This window comes from Peromyscus leucopus, chromosome 7, assembly GCF_004664715.2.
Source record: "Peromyscus leucopus breed LL Stock chromosome 7, UCI_PerLeu_2.1, whole genome shotgun sequence".
Lineage (NCBI taxonomy): Eukaryota > Metazoa > Chordata > Mammalia > Rodentia > Cricetidae > Peromyscus > Peromyscus leucopus.
This window is the reverse complement of record NC_051069.1, coordinates 16,165,166-16,184,610: the sequence shown is the minus strand read 5'-3', so window position 1 is coordinate 16,184,610 and position 19,445 is coordinate 16,165,166. Positions and strand designations below refer to the sequence as shown.

Below are 19,445 nucleotides of genomic sequence, written 5' to 3'. Positions count from 1 at the left end.
TGCTTATAAAGAAGGGACCTTTGTCTTGTTTGCTCGCATTTCCCATAAGTCCAGTAGAAGGTTCTACATAGAGCAGCAATTGCTGGAGTCTGGGAAGGGTGGGGGGCTGGGTTTGTGACTGCCGATCCCAGCGCAGCCACCAGTGGCCCCTCCCACCTCGTTCTAAGAAAGACTCTGGTCCAGGAAACCAAGCCGGTCTTCCCTCCCTCACCTCAGACCAGGTAGAAAATGACCTAAACCAGATGGCCCCACTGGTGCCCTAAGTCAAGCCCCCCCAGAAACAAACCCAGGGAGGAGTTCAACTCCATTCCCCAGACGCTGAGGTCAAGAGCACAGCTCCAGTGTGGTCAGCATGCACAGCTGGGCACAGGGTGGCCTCACTGCTCCAGGGAAGCCCTGTAGGAGAGAGAACAGAGGAGGCCCTGAAGACCAGCCAAAGTGACTGAGGTCCCTAGTGCACCTGAACCTGGAGGTCCAGCTGTCTCCTTGTCACCCAGAAAGATCCCACTCAGGAAACCAGTCCATGGGGTGGGCAGGTAAGACTAGCCTGACAGTCCTAGTTTGCTCTTGGTTGCTGTGATTAAAAAAAAAAAAAATGGAGCTGGAGAGATGGCTCAGAGGTTAAGAGCACTGGGTGTTCTTTCAGAGGTCCTGAGTTCAATTCCCAGCACCCACATGGTGGCTCATAACCATCTGCAATGAGATCTGGCGCCCTCTTCTGGTCTGCTGGTGAACATGCAGACAGAATGCTGTATACATAATAAATAAATAAATCTTTAAAAAAAAAAATGACCAAAGCAACCTGAAGAGAAAAGAGTTTTATTTCATCTCACACTTGCAGACACCACCACTCCATCGCTGGGAAAATGAGAGCAGGACCTCAAGGCGAAGCAGAGGCAAGAACCATGGAGGAATGCTGCTTGGTGGCTTCCTCTCGGGCTTGTTCCTTGGCTCCTACACGGCCAGCTTTTTTATTTAGCCCACCTGCCTAGGGATGGCACCACTCACAGTGGCCTGGCGCCCCCACATCAACCAGCAATCCAGACCAAGCTACACAGACACACCCACAAGCCAATCTGATCCATGCAATTCCTCAGCTGAGAGTCCCAGGTGACTCTAGCTTTTATCACATTGACAGCGCCAAACAAAACCACAAACTAACCAGGGTACCTGCCTCCTAGCAAGGGGCAAGCATTGTCCCGTCATCCCTAGCCAAGGTAGGGTTCTCCTCCAGGATGAAGTGAGGGATGGGGTTTTTGGAGTTCTTTTCTAGGGCTTATGCCCTAGAGGTGCCACGGTGTGGTGGCAGAGACTGGAACGACCCAGAAGGGGTGCGTGCCTTGTAGCTGTGAGACCTGCCAGTGTCTCCTACTTGGATGCCCAGCCCCTGCTCTGTGCCCAGGTCCTGACTCAATGTCTCCCTATTAAGAGGTTAACAGCAGGTACCTGCCATGTCCCTTCTTCTGTAGTAGGCTCACACTCAGGGTAGGGGAGCCCAGTGCAGTCCTCCTATGGACGAGAGACTCAGGGACCCAAGAAAAGCCAAAGGATGGGAAACGTCCTGCCTCCCATCAGAGCTTTGTGCCAAGGAAGGAGGTTCAGAACACAGTTCTGGCCCCATGGCTCAACCCGAAGGAAAAAGGCACCTCAGTGAATGCAGCTGGTAGAATCAGGGTACCCGCTTCTGGGGAGGCAGAGCCACCAACCAGAGTAGACAGTTCCTCAGGCTTAAGGAAGAGTCTGGATCCTGAGGAAAGATGGTGTCTTTTAAACGGGCTGTGGCCTCATCCCTCAGTCTTAATGCTTAAACCTGAAGGCTGGGCCTGGGAATACTCTTTGTTGCAAGGCAGGATATTTAAAGGACACCATTGGCCATGTGGGTCTTCCTGAGTCTGTTTCCCTTTACTTCTCAAGGTAGGATCTGGGGTGGAGTCTCTTTCATAAACTAGAAGCCCCCACTGACAGGACAGGTGACGCAGAGCAGTCCTGGGAATGACCACTCTTTGCCTTGGAGCAATTCCTGGGGTGCCACTTCTCAGGAGAAGGGACTCACATACTGACTGACAGTCATAAAGCCACCCAGAAAAGGCTCCTGACGACCAAGTGTATCTGCCCGTGCCACCAGGGGAGCAGAGCCAGTAAATTACAGCTGGGGAGTGCACACACACACACACACACACACACACACACACACACACACACACACACACACCCGCTCATATTTATATCTGCCTCGGTGGCTGAAAATGGATATTTATGCATTCTCAATATTCAGGGCAAACCTCCATCACTCAATACTGCTTGGCTCCAGCACAATCCCTTGGCCCCACAGAGACATCCCTCCTCCCCCTGTTTTACTATCTCGGGGACTTCCAAAGGTGGCCTAGCCTCCCAGCCCTTGCCAAATCTTCCACTCCTACCTTCAGCCCCGTATAACTCAGAGTATGAAAAGAAAGATCAGCCAGCCTCCCCTTGGGAGTCTCAGAGCCTACCCGGGGGCAAAGGCAGTACTCTGCTATGTGTATGTGCATATATATATGTATGTATATGTATATGTATATGTATATGTATATGTATGTATATGTATGTATATGTGTATGTATATGTATATGTATATGTATATGTATATGTATATGTATATGTATCAACAGCCAGAGCTCAGATGTTAGGTGGTCTCAGCTAGGTCAAGCAACATCTCTCAAGGCCAGAGTTCTTTCCACATTGCCAGAGGCCAAGAAACGGCTGTGTGAACAGGGTAAGTACCCGAGTCTGGTTAACTGTCCCAATCTCCAGGTCTTTCTACCTCATTTATCTGCCTTGCTCCGTCTGTCCCTGAACCTCTCTGGAAGCTTCTGGATGGCTCTGAGCCTCAGCCTGGCTCTTCCACACCTGTCTCTGTCCTCTCTGGTCCCAAGTGTCCCTGGCATCCTCCCAAGCAGCCCCATTCCCTTCTCCTGGCTCTCGTTCCTTCTGTCCCTCAGAGTCCATGCCCCTGTCTCCCAGACTGTATCTTCAGACTATCTTCAGGTCAGGTGGGGGTTAGGGAACTGTCTTGGTATCTGGGAGGAATCTCATGGGGCAGATGTGTCTCCTGTGAAAAGAACGCTCCACCCCTGCAACTCCCCTCCCTGGAGGAGATGTGGGATCAGAGTTGGAGGTCCCAGGGCTAGTTTCATCTGGATGGAAGCCAATGATGAGACACTCGTGGGTCTCCATCCCACGTCATGCACCAAGAGCACTGAAAGGAGACTCCTGCCCCAGCCCAGACACTTGACCTTAACAGCCCACTGGTCTTAGGACTAGGACACAAGGACTGCTGTGAGCCTGGTCAGAACAGAAGGATCACCATTCTGAAGCCCTGAAGGTCCCTCAACCTTCTCAGTCCCCACTGCTCCCAATCCCTTGGATCATCCTCCAGCTGCTCCCCCCCCCCCCCGTCCTCTCTGCTCTCTCCACTTTCTCCTTTTCCTCCCCTTCCCTGACAGAATGATAATGGTGTCCTGTCTCTGCACTTCCCCCAAGGAATTAACCAACTCTAGACCCTTGAGCCCTGCTAGAGTCCAAGAAAAATACATGTGTGTGTTCTTCATGAAGATATGTGTACACACAGGTATCCTTTCACCAAAAAAAAAAAAAGTGCTTGGGCACACCCTGGGCTTCTGCACAAGTCTGCAGGTCTGATCTGTATGCATCTCTGAACAGCCTGTGTGTGCCTGAGCTAAGAACGTCAGTGCACGTTCAGCTGCTGGCAGGAGGATTTTACAGTCCTTGTGGACCTCAGTGCGTGTGCAGCGGGTCATCTGTGTGCAATGTCATGCCTGCGTGGCAAGGCTGGGGAACGCATGTGTTACTGTACGTGTCTCTGTTTGCTCCTGTACACACCCCTGTGTACACACGTCCAGCAGTATGTCCACAGGCACGAGCATTCCTGTGTGTCTTACGCTGTGTCCACACACTCCAGCTCTCAGCACATATTGCCATCCTGGCCCCCTGGAGCTGACACCTGTCCCCTACCAGAGAACCTCTGTGCCGTGTCTCTGGGTGACAGTGGTGGCAGTGGCGGCAGAAAGCTAGGCCTGTAGGTGAGGGTTATGCAATGCAGTGAAAGTCTCACTAATGAGGCCACCTTCCTTGGCAGCCTGGGAGCAGGTCCCGCTAATTATTGCTCAGTGAGCAGCTCCCTGGAGAAGGGCTGCTGAAGGGCCCCGCTCTCTCCCTCCCGAGTACTCTTCCTCTACTCCCTGCTAACCCTGAGGTACGACCAAATCCACAGACACCACAAAGTGGGGGAAGGCAGAGGGCTAGTCAGAGGTCAGTGCCTGGTCCCACCAAGAGACCCATTAGCCTGCTTCCAGAAATCACTCCCCATGCATCCCTCCATATTTGAGCACCGACTCTAAAACACCTTCCGGAATCCCAGTGTGCTCCAGTGGGAAGCAAGCCCTGCACACCCTGTGCATTTCCTCCACAGACAAGGAACACACTCCTGAAGAATGACCACCGGGCTGGCCGTCAGCAGGGCTGGAGGCTGCCTGCCCGACAGCTGTGTGACCTTGAGCAGGTCCCTACGCTTCTGGGCCTTGGTTTCTTCATCTGTAAAATGAGGGACGACTAGAAATCAGTTTTCAAGGAGTGGTGTGTGATCCTTGGTGATGCCGTACCGTCGAGAAAGTACACCTTGTGCAAAATGCTTTGTACTTGCCATAACGCCCTTCCGATCGCTTCAAATCTTCTTCGGAATGTTTCAACAGCTAACACAATGTAAATGCTGTGTACTGGGCTTTTATATAGTATGTTTTTAGGAAATAATAACCAAAGAATTCTGGGCATGTTCAGTGTAGATGTCTCTTTCCAGATATTTCCAGTCCTCGGTTGGATGAATCTGTGGATGCTGACATCACCAGGAAGAAGCAATGACTGTATACACTTGTATGTAAGGAGGGGAGCTGCACATGTGTGTGCATACATGTTTGTATTAACTCCGTGCCTTAGATCCTGGTTTTACAAATCTTGTTGAAGATCAGGTGAACTCACACATTTGAAAAGTCACCTGGCTTAAAGAAAAGAGTTCAGAGGGCACGTGAGCATGACAGAAGTCCTGACTGGGTGCTAACAAATGGCTGCCCCACCTGCCTGAGGGTCCCTAAGGTCTCCTCTGCTTGAGTAGTGTTGGATTCTAGACCCCCGGAACTCAAACTATCCCAACAGGCCCTGTGCCCCTTTGCCCTCATAGTCACCAAGACAGAATACTGTCTGAAAAGACACGGGCCGTTTGCTGAGGGGCATGTAGGGCTGACGTAAACTCTGGTCACAGGTCCCACAGAATCTCAGACACTTCACACTCGGGGTCACAAGGTGCATAGGTGTGGCCTCAGTTTGGTTCAGGCAAGAACATTGAGAGACTCGGCTAAAGCCTGTATCTGGACAGAGGTGGCTCCGTGTCTTCCCTGGGAAGAAGACATGGCACCTCCTGGGAAGCTGTTGAGGCCCCTGTCATGACCTAGGCTCCTCCACATGCTCACCTATTCTGCCCAGGAGAGAACAGCCTCTCCCACAGCCCCAAATGCCTCCGTCCTCCAAGAGGCTGGTGTGAATCACGGGAATTTACAGCCAGCCTAGAGTGGGATTTATGAGTCTGCCTGAAGCCCCGGCCGTGAGGAGGGGCTGCCTGTCAGCCCCCCATTGCCACTGATTGATGAGGCTGTTTCCTGCCAAGAAAAACTCCCCTCTGTGGTAGGCAGGGAGGGAAAGACTCCCAGGACCAAGGGCTGGCTTTTACCTCACACCTGCCCCAGCTCTGAATGTGTCCACACTCACAGACCAGCTTCCCCAAACACCCCCAATCTTACACACTGTTGTGCAAGCCTACAAGGACTAGAGTGAGGCACCCGCCAAGTCTTGCATTTTCTCGCCCCTGGCCCCAAGCTTTGAAAGCTGTTCAGCTGAACCTGTTGAATCCAGAGCCTGATAAGACCTCTGAGAAGTCCAGAACACGCACGTGCGTGCGCACGCGCACACGCACATGCACACACACACACAATTCATGAACAAAGGTCCAAAGAGAAATGGACCTTGCCTATTTACATAGCAGTACATTGGGAAGGCTCACCCTGGAGCCCAAAGCCTAGTCACAGCTGATTGACACATGTCCACAGGGGCTCCAAACGAAGGCTTCTCCCCAGAGGATAGACTGACTTGGGTTTGAATCCCTGCTCTGCCAATGTATATTTAACAGCCACGACCTCTTCATACCTGCTTCCTTACCCAGAAAATGGGGATCAAAATGAGTCCAACCACTGTGAGAGTCCAGTAGATGCTACAGACAAAACTCCAGGACAAAGGACCTGAGGTCTCAAGGGATCCACTACCTGGCTTGCAGAGCTCAGGGAATGAGGCAGCTTCCTGCTGGAGGAGAGCAAGGGGGCTCCCTGAAAGATCCAGAGCTTTCCATGAAAATGGAGCTGAGGTTATCACCTTGTACCTTGCCTCAGCTAAGTTTCTGCTGTGGACCACCTGAGAGCTAGTCCTTCCCATTTCTGGCCATCAAGACAAAGCCAGGGAGAACCAATTTAGGAAGCAGCGAGACCCACCTCCTGCAGTACCCAATTCTTACCACTTGGAGGCAGCAGGGAGTGGAACTGGAGCTCGGCCTCCTTCCAGCAGCAGAGGAGGCCGCAGTCTGGCTGCTGGCCAGTCCCTCTCCCAGTGCTGACGGGGTCTCCAACTCCCTTCTGCCTCCAGCCAGCTTTTCAGAGAACCAGAGCTGGAAGACCATCACATCCAGATGTTTGATGTTCCCCACAACCCCGAGAAGCAGCCAGTGTTCTCCCCACTTTTCAGATGGGGAAACTGATGAGCCAGACCAGAGAAAGGAGGACTTGCACAAAGACCTGCAACCAAATGCGCTGGAGCCAGCTCCTCAGCCCCCTTTCTTAGCTGCCATTCCTACGGGACAGGCCATGTGACAGGAGAGCTGCAGCCAGACTGACCTGGCTGGAAACCTCCGCCTCGCGTCCAGCTGTGTTGCTGGACCACTCGACGACCATCTCTGGTTCTTTGCTTACGTCAGTGCCTGGAACATGGCAAGAACTGTGCATGAGGCTCCTGGTAGATGCCATGCTCCGCAAGAGTGAGGCGTGTCCATCTCACTCGCCTGGCACCTGCCATCAGGGCCTTCCTCCCTGATTCCCCTCCACAATTCTGGACCAACCCTTTCATCTCTCTCCTCCCCAGGAAGCCCTCCCTCTGCCCACGCCCACCCACTTAGGCTCTGAGGGAGAGCTAAGGGAGCCCTTCTCCCCAGCCCCCCATCTCTCTCCTCTCCGATGCCCACCCTTCTCTCCCAGCCCCCCCCCCCCCCGTAGCCCTGCCTCTCCCTCGTCCCTGTCTCCTGCTGAGTCTCTGCTTACTGTGTTTACAAGACAGCGATGACAGTTTTTTATTTCTCTCTTTTGTCTCCCTTCCTCCCCTGAAGGGAAACGTGCTTCCAATCTCCTAGGAAGAAATAAAGGCTCTAGACGAGAGGACACAAACAAAGGACATTGGGACCATGATGACACCCCACTCCCACACGAGTCCCAAATACAAACAAATGTTCATGTGCATGCCTGCATGCACACGCACGTGAATGTGTGTGCGCGTGTGTGCATGCGCGCGCGCGCGCGCGCGCACACACACACACACACACACACACACACACAGGCACACACATAATCCCCCCCCTCTGGCTGGAGCCTCCAAGAGCAGCTGTGTTATTTCGGGGGTAATTGAAAATGTCGATCTTTATTCTAGAATATAAACAGGGCAGAGGGACACAGGAATCAGGAAGGAGAGCAGTGGTGGGGACCAGAGGAAGGGGGGGGGGGGGAGCTAGACCAGATGGGAGGCTGCAGACACAGAGGGTGGAGGGGAACAGCAGCAAGTCCTCTTTCCACGATGGGCAGCTGGGACATGCACTTCCCAGCCTTAGGACTCAGGGAGACATTCTCCAATCAGCTTTCACCCTGCCCCTTGAGGCATGAGGACAGAAGGGCTGCCTCCCTCCCTGGGTGCTCCCTCCGAGTCCTGGAGACTGGCAGAGACCACCCCAGCTCGTCCTGATGGATGTGACTCCCTTAACCCAGAGCACCCCAATTTCTTCATGAGCACAGAGCACTCTCCTCCCACCCCAGCCCCCATCTGTGTGTGTGTGTGCGTGCGCGTGCCCTGCTACCCTTACAGCCTATATCCTTTGCTTCTGGGGAGTTGGGGTGCAGCTGTGAACCAGGCTCAGGGGTGTGAGATGAGGAGGTGCCTGGAGTACCTGGAGTGCCTGCCACAAGGTGTGGGTAGTATCTGCTGTGGAGTCAGGGGAGGTTCTTGCTTTCTTCCTGGGTGGACAGTGCAAGGTGTGTGTTTGGGGGTAGCGGGTATAAGATGGAGGGTGAAGGGTGGTTTTCCCTGTCTTGGGAGACACCTTGGCTTAGTGGACCTGTAACTAAGGGACATATGTCTGTGAGTGACTCATTATGACCCTCTTTCTTCATTTTCTCCATCCTTCAGAACCCCAAATCCATTCCAAAATTCCCTTCTAGCTCTCATGTCCAACCCTACTCATGCCTGGTGAGCCTAGGGGCCAGGCTGATCTGTCTATGAAGAAAAAGTGGACTGGGTCCCAGGATGAGTAAAACCTCCAATCCCACACTGAACCCTAATCCTGGTCACATACCAAAACCAATTTGGAGACAGGCCACACATTCGTTATGTAGTCAGGGTTGTTTCTATGGCCCAGACTCAGTTTCATCTTTCCAACAGTGGTTTTGGCCTAGGCTAGGCACTCCATCCAAAAAGGCCTGTTCAGAGACTGGTGTGAGGTTCACCTGACCTGATGCCACAGGGGAGCTCAGCGGCTGCCACCTGCCACCCCCATCCCCATCCAACACTTTCAGCCCAAGCATCACTAATTTTTGCAGCTGCTGTGATAAATGGCATTGTCGGCAAAATGACATCTTTCTAATCTGCTGCAAGACAGATGGGTCCCCGAGCAGGCTCTCTCCCTCTCTCTCTCTCTCTCTCTCTCTCTCTCTCTCTCTCTCTCTCTCTCTCTCTCTCTGGAGAGCCTGCCCAGGCCAGCCTTGCCGAGGTATGGGGAGGATGGGACAGACATGGACTCGGGGTCTGGGAGAAAGAGACTTCAAGGCTCTGAGCCAGGTATGAACGCAGGTGGTTGCTACAAGCCTCTTCCCTAAACATTGCTGGGTCTCTTTTAATATTACTACAGTGATCTCCGTTCTTTACCATCCATACTTAGATATATTCAATTCAGTTTTCATTTCAGCCAAAAGCTCAAATGTTAGCCCAGGTGTAGTGGCGCACACCTGAAATTCCAGCCCTCAAAACTAAAGCAGAAGGTTCACAAGGTCAAGGCCAGCCTGGGCTGCACAGCAAGACCCTGTCTCTTAAAAGGAAACAAAATCCTGGAGTGGTGGGGCGGGGTGGGGGGTGGGGCTCCCTCAGTAAACTGCCTGGCACACAAGTACCAGGACTTGAGTTTGATCCCCAGCTCCTGGTAAAAATACTGGATGTGACAGCCCAACCTGTAGTCCCAGCCCTGAGGTGGAAACAAGAGGATTTGAGGGGATTCTCTGGCCAGCGAGGCCAGCCAAATTGAGGAGCTTCCAGTTCAATGAAACAAAACAAAACAAACCCCACTGGTCTCAAAAATTAAAGTGGAGAAGAATTGAGGCACACTCCTAATGTTAACTCTGGCCAAAGGATGCACACATATGTGTAACCACACACACATGGGTGTGCATACACTTGAACACCTAACACACACACAAAACAGTTTTTTAAAAACCCTGAATACTTCTTGGTCTTACAAGGATGATCATTTGGGAAGCCTGGTGGTGCAGGCCTAGAACCCCAGTTACTCTGAAGGCTGGTGGAGGGCGATCCTGAGTTCAAGGCCCGCCTGGGCTGCAACATAAGTTTAAAACCAGCCTGTTTTAAAATAAGGGAGGGAGTTGGGTGTGGTGGCATGCATCTTTAATCTTAGCCCTTGAGAAGCAGAGGTAGGCAGATATCTGTGCATTCAAGACCAGCCTGATCTACATTGAGAGTTCCAGTACAGCCAGGATCACAAAGAGAGACTCTCTCTCAATAAAATAAAAGAGAGGGGACAAGCCATCAGACACTGATTCTGGTTCCGAATGTCCCCCTCTGGCTGAGCCAGTGGGGTCTTGAAGGGTAGGACTCAAGAGTCAAGGAATGGCAGATTCCTGCTTGGAAGGCCCCAGCCCACAGGTACCACCCAAAAGCAGGTGGAGTCAGGCCTGGCCCTGAGGACTGAGGCAATGCTGCCCTCCCCTGGTCACACTGATGTCCTTCGCCAGGCTGAGCTGCTGAGATTGGGAATGGAGCAAATGACTCTCCAAAGATAGCATGTGACACTCAGACCCCCTCCCAGCAGCCCACAGGCTGACCACAGCCTCCAGCACTTCCCATGCCGGCTGGCTTTCTCTAACTGCCCAAAGTCTTCCGGAAATACTGTCTTCGCCGAGTGGAGTGTCGTGTGCTAATCCCACACTTGGAAGGCTGAGGACTGCTTGGGCTACAAAACAAACAAACAAAACCACTGTGTCCTATCTAGCGAAAGCCCTCGGGCTTCGGCTGGAACTCCTTGCTAGAGCTCCCAGGCAGCCAGCACCCTTTGGTCTCCCTGCATGCTGTCACTGCCTCTACCTGCCCCCCAAGTCTCCACATATCCATCTGGGTCCTTCTCCAGGAGCCTGTCTTTCCCGATCCCAAATCAAGATGACCCCTCCCATTTCTGCCCACGTCCCCGCTCCTGTCTTGAGGAATGACCCTGGCAGGGACCAGAGGTACAGCCCTAGCACTGGAGAGAATTTCAACTTTATCCAGGGCGATCCCTGGCACTATCGGAAAGGGACCGACCGTGAGGCCCAGGGAAGCGCAGGGAAAGGCCCCACAGCCTGTCAGTGGCCACTCTGAGGTGGGCCTGCCCGGGCTCCCTGCAAGTCACACAGCTGCTTCCCCTAGTGGCCAGCATGGAACCCCATGTGTACAGGATGCAGTACCAAGGATCCCTAGCCCGGCACCCAGAGCAGGGTCCAGCGGAAGCGGCTGAAAATGTGTACAAAACAAAGGAATGAATCAACAAAAATATTTATCTAATGCCTCTGTGTGCTGGCTCCTCATCAGGCACCAGCTCTGCTAAAGGAATTCATAGGAGATCAGGTTGCTTAATGCGGTATAGAAAAAAAATAGCATCTGTGAGGAGGGAGGGGCGCGGACTAACGCTGGCCTCAGTCAAGAATGTCCACAACCAATGGGCACAAGTGGGGCGAGTGTTTGATGCCCATGGTGAAGGCAGGTATGCGGGGCTTGTGCACGGTGACCGGCTGGACATTGTGGGAGCCAGGGCCAGGCCGAAGTGTGTGGTCCAGCGGGTAGGCAAAGCGCTTGGCCGTGCTAAACACCGGGCTGCGGTTCTGGTAGACGGACGGCTCAGGTCGGGCGTGCATGGCAGGCCCGGGACCTCCCGCTATATTCTCTTTGTAGAACCAGTTCTTGCTTGAGGGGCCCAGACTATAGCAAGGGGCGGCTCGGAAGACGGGGGTGTTGGGTCCCAGTGTGAGTGGCAGCTGGTACTGGTTGGAGGCCGGGTTGGGATCCATCACTCTGCATGGACACCGGTAGCCGATCGAGAACTGGGGAGCCGTCCGTTCCCCAGGAGGCCGAGTCTTCTCCAGGTTGTAGTGGCAGGGGGCTGGCGTGGTGCTTAGGCCTGAAAGGGAGGAAGAGGGGGAGAACCTCACAGGCCCCCGATACCAGCTGCCGCCTCGTCTCAGGGGGAGCTGAGGTCTTGCCCAGCCCTGGGGGCTTAAAAAAAAAAACAAAACAGTGTGGCAGCAGGGTGTGGACATTAGGACTGCATGGCACTGTGGGCAGGGAAAGACAGTCACCACGATGGTGACATGGTGGTCATAAAACAAAAGCCATCACCGCCGGTGTGGCAGTGACTCCTTGGCAGTCAACATGACGATGGCATTGCCCCGTGTCTCATGACAGCACCAGGAAATTTCCTTTAGGTCATTAGTCTGTGCGCTCATTAGCACGACAATATTGCCACTTTGACATGAGCCCTGTGACATCATACCACGATGTATATCATAACGTTGGCTTCTATGCATAAAAACACATAGGTGGAAATGGCAGCATCATGATACTTGTCTTTTTTTTTTTTTTTTTTTTTTTTTAATATAACCCTGGCTGGCCTGGAACAGGCTGTGTAGACCAGGCTGTCCTCTGCTTTCCAAGTGCCGAGATGACTACTGTGTACCACCACACTTCGCTAACACTGGTGTCTTGATGTGACAATGAGCAGATGCCGGCCTTCTCAGATACAGCCCCTGCTGTGCCCCTTCCCAGGTTCTAAGGATGGATGCCTCCCACACCCCATCCTCCCAACGGCCCGTCTTCCCAGCCCATCTTACGAAGATTGGAGATGCGCTCCTCCATGGGGACCTGGGGGCAGGTAGATATTCCAAAACGAGTCGCTTTGGGATCCAAGAAATAGCAAGGCCCAGGGCTGTATGTGTCTATGATCCCTGCAGGGGACAAAGAGGGGCCACAGCTGCCACCCCACCAAAGACTCTCTTCAGATTCCTCTGGGGGGGGGTCTGTGTACTTTGATTTCCTCATCTGTAAAATGGGATCTTCTGTGCATGACCGCCAGAGACTTCTGGAAGGGCCAGATAAGAACAGGCAGACCACAGCGTGGTTAGTCTCCTACCACAGATGCTTCCGGGTTGGTGCCAAGGGTAATGACAACCTCTGAAGCTACCGTGAAGATTGAGAAAGGGCTCAGTCCCAGCCAAGAAACCTCTGCTGAGGAGATGTGACTGTGTGTGTGGGGGGGGCATCTAAACCTCAGGCCCCCAAACACATGACCATATCCCCACCTAACCTCTCATCTCACTGGCTTTGGCTGTCCGTCACGGGGCATCTTTGACTACTGCAAGCGTCCCCAGCAGACTATGAGACACACAGCCAAAGAGCCCCAGGGAACGTGAGCCCTGCTTTGCTGGTGAGAGTTCTAGGCCCCCCACGGCTCCCTGGGGGGGATCCGCCTGACTGGCTGCACAGAGCTACCTTCCTCACATGTGGGGGTCCACTTAGGGAATTTTACTGGCTTCCCCCTGTCTCCATCTTCACCAGCCCAAGCCCCCAGCGGCCTATGGATGCAATCTTAGACAGCCGCCCTGACCCCTTCAGGCACAGACCGCGGGGACTGCTCACGTTTCTCAGTGTGCCGCGAGTGTAGGGTGTAAGCTGGCTCCTGAAACATGGAGATGTCGTGGGCTATGTAGCCAGTACAGGATGGCCGGAGGTACTTGGCAGGCCCTGGACCTGTGAGGACAGACAGGACAATCTTTAGCCTCGGCCCCCAGTGTGATCGATGTGAGAACACAAGGGGCTTTGCTCTGGCTGATGGCACACTGCCACAGAGCCGGGCATCGAGCTGAGTCCCTACAAGGAAGGTAGTATACAGAGCTAAGATGCAATTTCCTGTGGACCCGCAGCCTGTTACAGAAAGACAACAGTCACAGTTCATTGAGAACTTGGTCTGTACTAAGACCCATGCTAACCACTTGATATTGTTATTTCACTTGAGCCTCTAGACAGCCTTATTAAGACAGACACTCTTGTCTTTTCCATCTCACAGACGACAATACTGAGGCAAAAAAAAAAAAAGTAATCCATCCAGCTATAGTAACTGGTGATGTGAGAATCAACAGAACCCAAACATTTAATCACTGCTCTAAAACACTTCCCAGGTAATGATCAGTCAATAGCAACCCAGTGAGAATTCATTTGCCTGGTCTCCATTGGAAAGAAATAGAAATCACTAAAGGTAGGGCTGGTGAAGTAGCTGACTGGTAGAGTTCTCACCTATAATGGATGGGTCCCTGGCTTCAATCCCTAGCACCTTGCAAAGTGGGAAACCAAGCTAAATGCTCTAATCTTTTCCCCAAAACATGCTGAACGCCCCCACGCTCCAACTCTCTTCCCGGTCTCACAGAGCCAGTGAGTGGGCCTAGCTTGGAGGTGCAGGTTGCTTTAAGGACTTGCAGAGTGTTTGTGGGGCTTCACAGGAGGCGGGACTGGCAGGCGAGGCCCTTGACAGCAACCTAGGCCCTAGGCTCTCACCTTTGATTGTGGCCATGACGACAGGGGTCTGCTTTATCTCCCGCCATGAGGGCACCTCTTCCTCCTTCTCCGGGTGCTGTGCATAGAACACACAGTTCCTGGCTCCCTTGGGCAGTTTCATGGTGAAGGCTGAGAGGAAACATGAGTAGTTACAAGCAGTGCCTGAGAGACCAGGAGACAGTACCCCCCGCCCAGACCCCTCTATCCACTACCCACCCCACTTCAGAGACTCCCAGACAGCTGGGGTCTGTGGGGAAGAAGTCTGGGCTCAGCAGCTGAAGCCACAGAGGGGCATCAGCCAGCCACGGCCCGGTGGCTGGAGTGCAGGATGACATCACACCTCGGCAGAACTTGTACTGTGAGGCCCGGAGTGTTTATTTCCCCCGTTGCCGTGGTGCCTGAAGGGTGGCAGAGCAGTGCTCCGTGAGCGCTCCGAGCGCTGCTACAGGAAAATTCAGCCCCATTGCCCGCTCTTACATCCAACCAGGCTGAACGCCCTGGGCATCCCTCGCGAAGAAGGAACTAAGGTCAAGGCGGGAGTAGTGAGTGGCAAGGCCTTGCTTGAGCCAGCGACTCACTACCAGTGGGTATCTTATGATTGGGCACAGGAACAGCAAGGGTGAGTAGGTCCTGGGTGAAGGGTTCCTGTCCACCTCCACAGCCCTCTGGGACCCTCTACCCCTCCGTCCCTTCCATCTTCCTCTCCCAGACTCTGGACGGGTCCTATCTTCCATCAGTCTTCCTGTTTAAGCGAACGTATTTCCCACTAAGGTCGACTGTCTCACAGCCCCATCCCAGACTCCCTTGCCAGGGCATGATATCTTTAAAGAGCTAAAGGAGGGGCATTACCTCATGGTGGCATTTCAGACACGGAGTGAAGGACAAACAGAGATAGAGGGTTCACACTGATGTTCTCAGCAGCAGCTTCCCATGGCTATGGTAGAGAGCATGTTGGGAAATACTGAGGGTTGGAGCCGCTATGCAGGCTCCACGTGATGAAGGGATGAGCCCCGGGGCTGGGAAAACCCCAGAAACCTCTTCACCCCCAAGAGCTTAGGAGGATCCAGGGCTCAGTCTTCAATCCACCAGTGGGATTTGATCTGAGCCAGGCTAAGAAAGGTCTTCATTTCATAGGAACTAAAGGACAAGGAGAGTGGCCTTTCGATGGGGTTTGTCACCACCCCAGTGCGGACACTGAGACCACAACAGGGATCAAGTGTAGACGGGCTTTTCTTTGGGTCACCAGCTCACAAAAACAAACAAACAAAAACAAACCAGAGACTTATTAATTATAAAAGCTTGGCCTATAGCTTAGGCTCGTCCCACCAGCTCTTAGAACTTAGATGAACCCATTTCTATTCATCTACGTGTTGCTGTGGGACTCATGGCTTTTACCTCTCCTCCTGCATGTCTTGCTCCCTCTCCCTCTGGCTGCGGGCTCCACCTTTCTTCCTCCCAGAGGTCTCTGTCCCTAGAAATCCCGCCTAACCTCTTCCTGCCTAGCTAATGGCCATTCAGCTCTTTCTTAAACCGATCAGGGTGACAGACCTTCACACAGGGTAAAGGAATCATCCACAACAATCAAGGACTAATCCAGAGCCCCCAACTTCATCAGTGGCAGGAATACCAGGACACAAAATTCAGGACTCTCTTCAGGTCACAGTCTCACTGCTCACTGAACTGCCGTTGGGGTGGTGATCTGAACTCGTGGCAGCCACCCAGCACAGTCATCCACCATCAGGCATGCTGGGAAATCAAGATTCCTGGGGACTGAAAGGCTCAGAACAGAGAGCAGACTCCTAGGCATCAGCAGCAGCCCCTCTTCTGGGAGACCATATCTACCTGTTCACCCCACCCCGTGAGCACTCCAGGCAGCCCCCTCCCCTGCCTGGTGGGATTCTCCAAACGCTTCCCTCCCAGGGATCTGTTCTATGGCTGTCACATGTCCTTATACATAGCTTTCTTGAGGAAATGGATTCCCCACCTTCAACTGGCCTGGGCTGTCCTCTGCTCCATGCCCTCACTTGCTCCCTACCTCCGATGGAGTCTGGGATCTCCTGAAGCAGGCCTTTGGCCCTCCCCAGTTGATAGTTCTTCCACTCATGGCCCCCCTCCTTGTATCTTAGAGTCCCCCTCTTTGTCACATGGGTTCCAGTGTCCAGAAGTAACTCTCCTCAGCTTCTCAGGGCCACCAGTCCCCCACTTACAATCTGGTGGCCCTGGTTCATGACTGCCTCTGCCCTTCTAACTCCTGCCATGACCCTGGTAGCTTTGGCCCACGGAGGCCCACTCCCCAATCAGTGCCTGGTCCTCCTCATGTGTGAGGACCTCTACCAACTCCCTCTCAGGCCGTGTTCCCAGCAGTGGTCCTGGGCTTTCCACGGCTGCCTCCCTCAGAGACTGCTGAGCCTCGACCTCCTCCTCACCCTCAGGCCCTTCCTGCCTTCAGAGCTCTCAACCTTGGATCTGGCAACCTCGATGAGCCTCACCTCTGTCCCCAGACATTGTCCCAGCATGTCTACTTCCCTCTCCATGACTAGGGCTTCATGCAGTTCCTACTCACCTGCACCAAGCAAAAACAGGCTGGAGCCGGGCGGTGGTGGTGCACGCCTTTAATCCCAGCACTCGGGAGGCAGAGCCAGGAGGATCTCTGTGAGTTCGAGGCCAGCCTGGGCTACCAAGTGAGTTCCAGGAAAGGTGCAAAGCTACACAGAGAAACCCTGTCTCGAAAAACAAACAAACAAACAAACAAAAAAACAAAAACAGGCCGGAAGCCAGACCTACCTACTTCCACTTCCCCCCGGAAGCTGTGGCTGCTCCCCACAGGTTTCCACATGTCATCTGGCGCCCACGGTCACCTCTGATAGCCAAGGCCCCCTTCCATCTGCTAAAAACTGTGCTTCTGGGGGCTGGACAGTGGTCAAGAGCACTTGCAGTTCTTCCAGAGAACTGGGGTTCCATTCACAAGGGGGTCTCATAACCTCTTGTAACTGCAGTTCCAGGGGATCCAGTGCCTTCTTCGGCCTTCTAGGGCTCTGCGTGCATGTGGTACGCATACATACACTCAAACGTACACACATACACACAAAATGAAGAAATCTTAAAAATGAAAAACAGCCCTGCTCTTGAACCCATACCTGTCTGTACCCACCTGTCCCTCTCCACCATTCACAGACAAGTTTACTCAAAGGGTGTTTTCTCCTGTGGTGGCCAGTCTTGCCTCCCTTTCCTCCTTGACTCACTGAAAGCTGGCTGGAGGCCTGCTGCCCCACCCATGCTAGGCTGGACTAGCTGCCCGCAGGCCTGCACACAGTGCGCTCTTAGCATCATCTTCTGATTTAGCCTCACCGGCCAACACGGCTGACCACTCCCTGCACCCCCCAGAACCTCTCCTGGCTCCAGGATGTTCTCCTGGTTTTCCTTCCCTGGTTTTGGCTGTCCCTTTCCAGGCTCTCTTCTGGCTCTTCTTCCTCACCCTGACCTTTCAGTCTTGGCAAATGCTTATTAATCACAGAATGGAAAATAGTAAGTTTACTTGGAAGCAGTCTGGCAGGCTCACCCTCACCCAGGTGATGCACGAGAAAATGGCTCAGTGGGTAATAGGCTTGCTGTGCGAGCCTGAAGATCTGAGTTCAGACTCAGAGGACCCACACAAAAAGCTGCGTGGAGCAGCGTATGCCTGTAATCCCAGCACTGGGGCCGAACGCCTGGCCATCAGCTTACCTGATCAGTGAGTTCCAGGTGCAGAGAGAGTCTTTGCCTCAAAAAAGAAGGTGGGGAGCAATGGAGGAAGACCCACACAGGTGTACATATATATGTATGTATGTATGTATGTATGTATGTATACATATACATCACACACAAAAGCTGTTTATTATTATTATTCTATTATTTTGTGTCATATGGGTATGTGCATGCCACAGAGAAAAGAGAAGAAAAGAGAGATTAAAAAGAAAACTAACGGGGATAAAGAGATGGCTTAGAGGTTAAGAACACTGGCTGTTCTTCCAGAGGTCCTGAGTTCAATTCCCAGCACCCATATGATGGCTCACAACCATTTGTAATGAGATCTGGCTCCCTCTTCTGGCCTGCAGGGATACATACAAACAGGACACCGTACACATAATAAATAAATAAATCTTAAAAAAAAAAAAAAGAAAAAAGAAAACCAACTGTCAGTACCTGGTGTTTCCAAGCCCAGACCTGGATCATGGTCTCACTTTAGGTCACTCTTCATCTGCCCGAGGCAGTCCCCTCCCCTCCTGGGGCTCCTTCCTTAGTGTCACATCAGCAAGTCCCCAACATTCCTCTGCTCGCCTATATTCTCAGCAGCACTAGGTTCGTGCCTGCACCACGCCACTTGGGTTTTACATGAAGGGCAAAATCAACACGCCCAACTCACTGTAGTTGAGGATGACCTTTTGATCCTCCTGTCTCTACCTCCCAAGTGCTAAGATGGCAAGTGGGAGCCACCCACCACCATGCCTGGTTTTATTTGGTTCATCTGATCAAACCTAGGACTTTAGACATGCTAAACAAGCCTTCTACCAACTAAGCTACATCCCTAGCCCCCAAAGAACTTCCTGTGAGACGTTCCCCACCCCAAGTCCATCTCAGTGTATCCCCTACCATCCACCTTAGTGCCGGAGCCTGGGGCTTGTCCTGCACACCCTTCTTGTCTTTACACAAGTTTTTACTGCACAGCCAACCACCAAGTCACTTTGGGGAGCTTATAAGTCCCCAAAAGTCAGGCTTCTATATATTAGGCACCCCTCTGCCCCCAGTGTGCACCCCCAACATAGTGCCTGGCGCAGAGAGGTGATGAATCTGTTGATAAAGTGCCTGCCACACATCATGAGTGCCTGAGTTCAGATCCCCGGCGCACCTCTAGGACTCTAGAGCTAAGGAGCGGGCCTGAGAGCAGAGAGGGGCAGATCCTTGGACCGCTTTGGCCGGTCAGTCAATGAGCTCTGGGTTTGGGAAAAGGCCCTGAGTTAAAAGCTAAGGTGGGGGACTGGGGAGATGGCTCAGCCGTTAAACTCCTCCAAAGGACCTGAGTTCAGTGGGCAGCCCCCACATCATGGGCTCACAACTGCCTGTGACGCCAGCTGCAGCAGATCTGACATCCTCTCCTGGCCTCTACCCACACCTGCACACATGTGGCATACATGCACACAGACATGCATTAATAATAATAATAATAATAATAATAATAAAAAACCTAAGGTGAC

At 52.9% G+C, this 19,445-nt stretch overlaps 1 protein-coding gene across 2 annotated transcripts; it reads right to left on the bottom strand.

Moving 5' to 3' along the window:
* Nucleotides 1–11,150: 11,150 nt before the first annotated feature.
* Nucleotides 11,151–15,497, bottom strand: Odf3l1 (outer dense fiber of sperm tails 3 like 1). Of its 2 annotated transcripts, none has more exons than XM_028865047.2 (5): nt 15,064–15,497; nt 14,215–14,343; nt 13,303–13,413; nt 12,498–12,611; nt 11,151–11,788 (listed from the first exon to the last, which is right to left on the bottom strand). In XM_028865047.2, the coding sequence occupies exons 2-5, from the start codon at nt 14,333–14,335 to the stop codon at nt 11,307–11,309; spliced, it is 828 nt and encodes a 275-aa protein (XP_028720880.1). In that variant the 5' UTR covers nt 14,336–14,343; nt 15,064–15,497; the 3' UTR covers nt 11,151–11,306. The 2 variants fall into 2 exon arrangements, with proteins under 2 accessions (XP_028720880.1, XP_028720879.1); XM_028865046.2 differs by lacking the exon at nt 15,064–15,497 and adding an exon at nt 14,431–14,995.
* Between the last annotated feature and the right edge of the window lie 3,948 nt (nt 15,498–19,445).

Coding starts and splice junctions, on each gene's coding strand:
- Odf3l1 (XM_028865047.2), bottom strand. CDS start 14,335: ATGAAACTGCCCAAGGGAGCCAGGAACTGTGTGTTCTATGCACAGCAC. Junction 13,414..14,214: donor CGTCATGGCCACAATCAAAG/GTGAGAGCCTAG, acceptor CTGTCCTCACAG/GTCCAGGGCCTGCCAAGTAC. Junction 11,789..12,497: donor GGAGCGCATCTCCAATCTTC/GTAAGATGGGCT, acceptor CCTCCCTTTCAG/GCCTAAGCACCACGCCAGCC.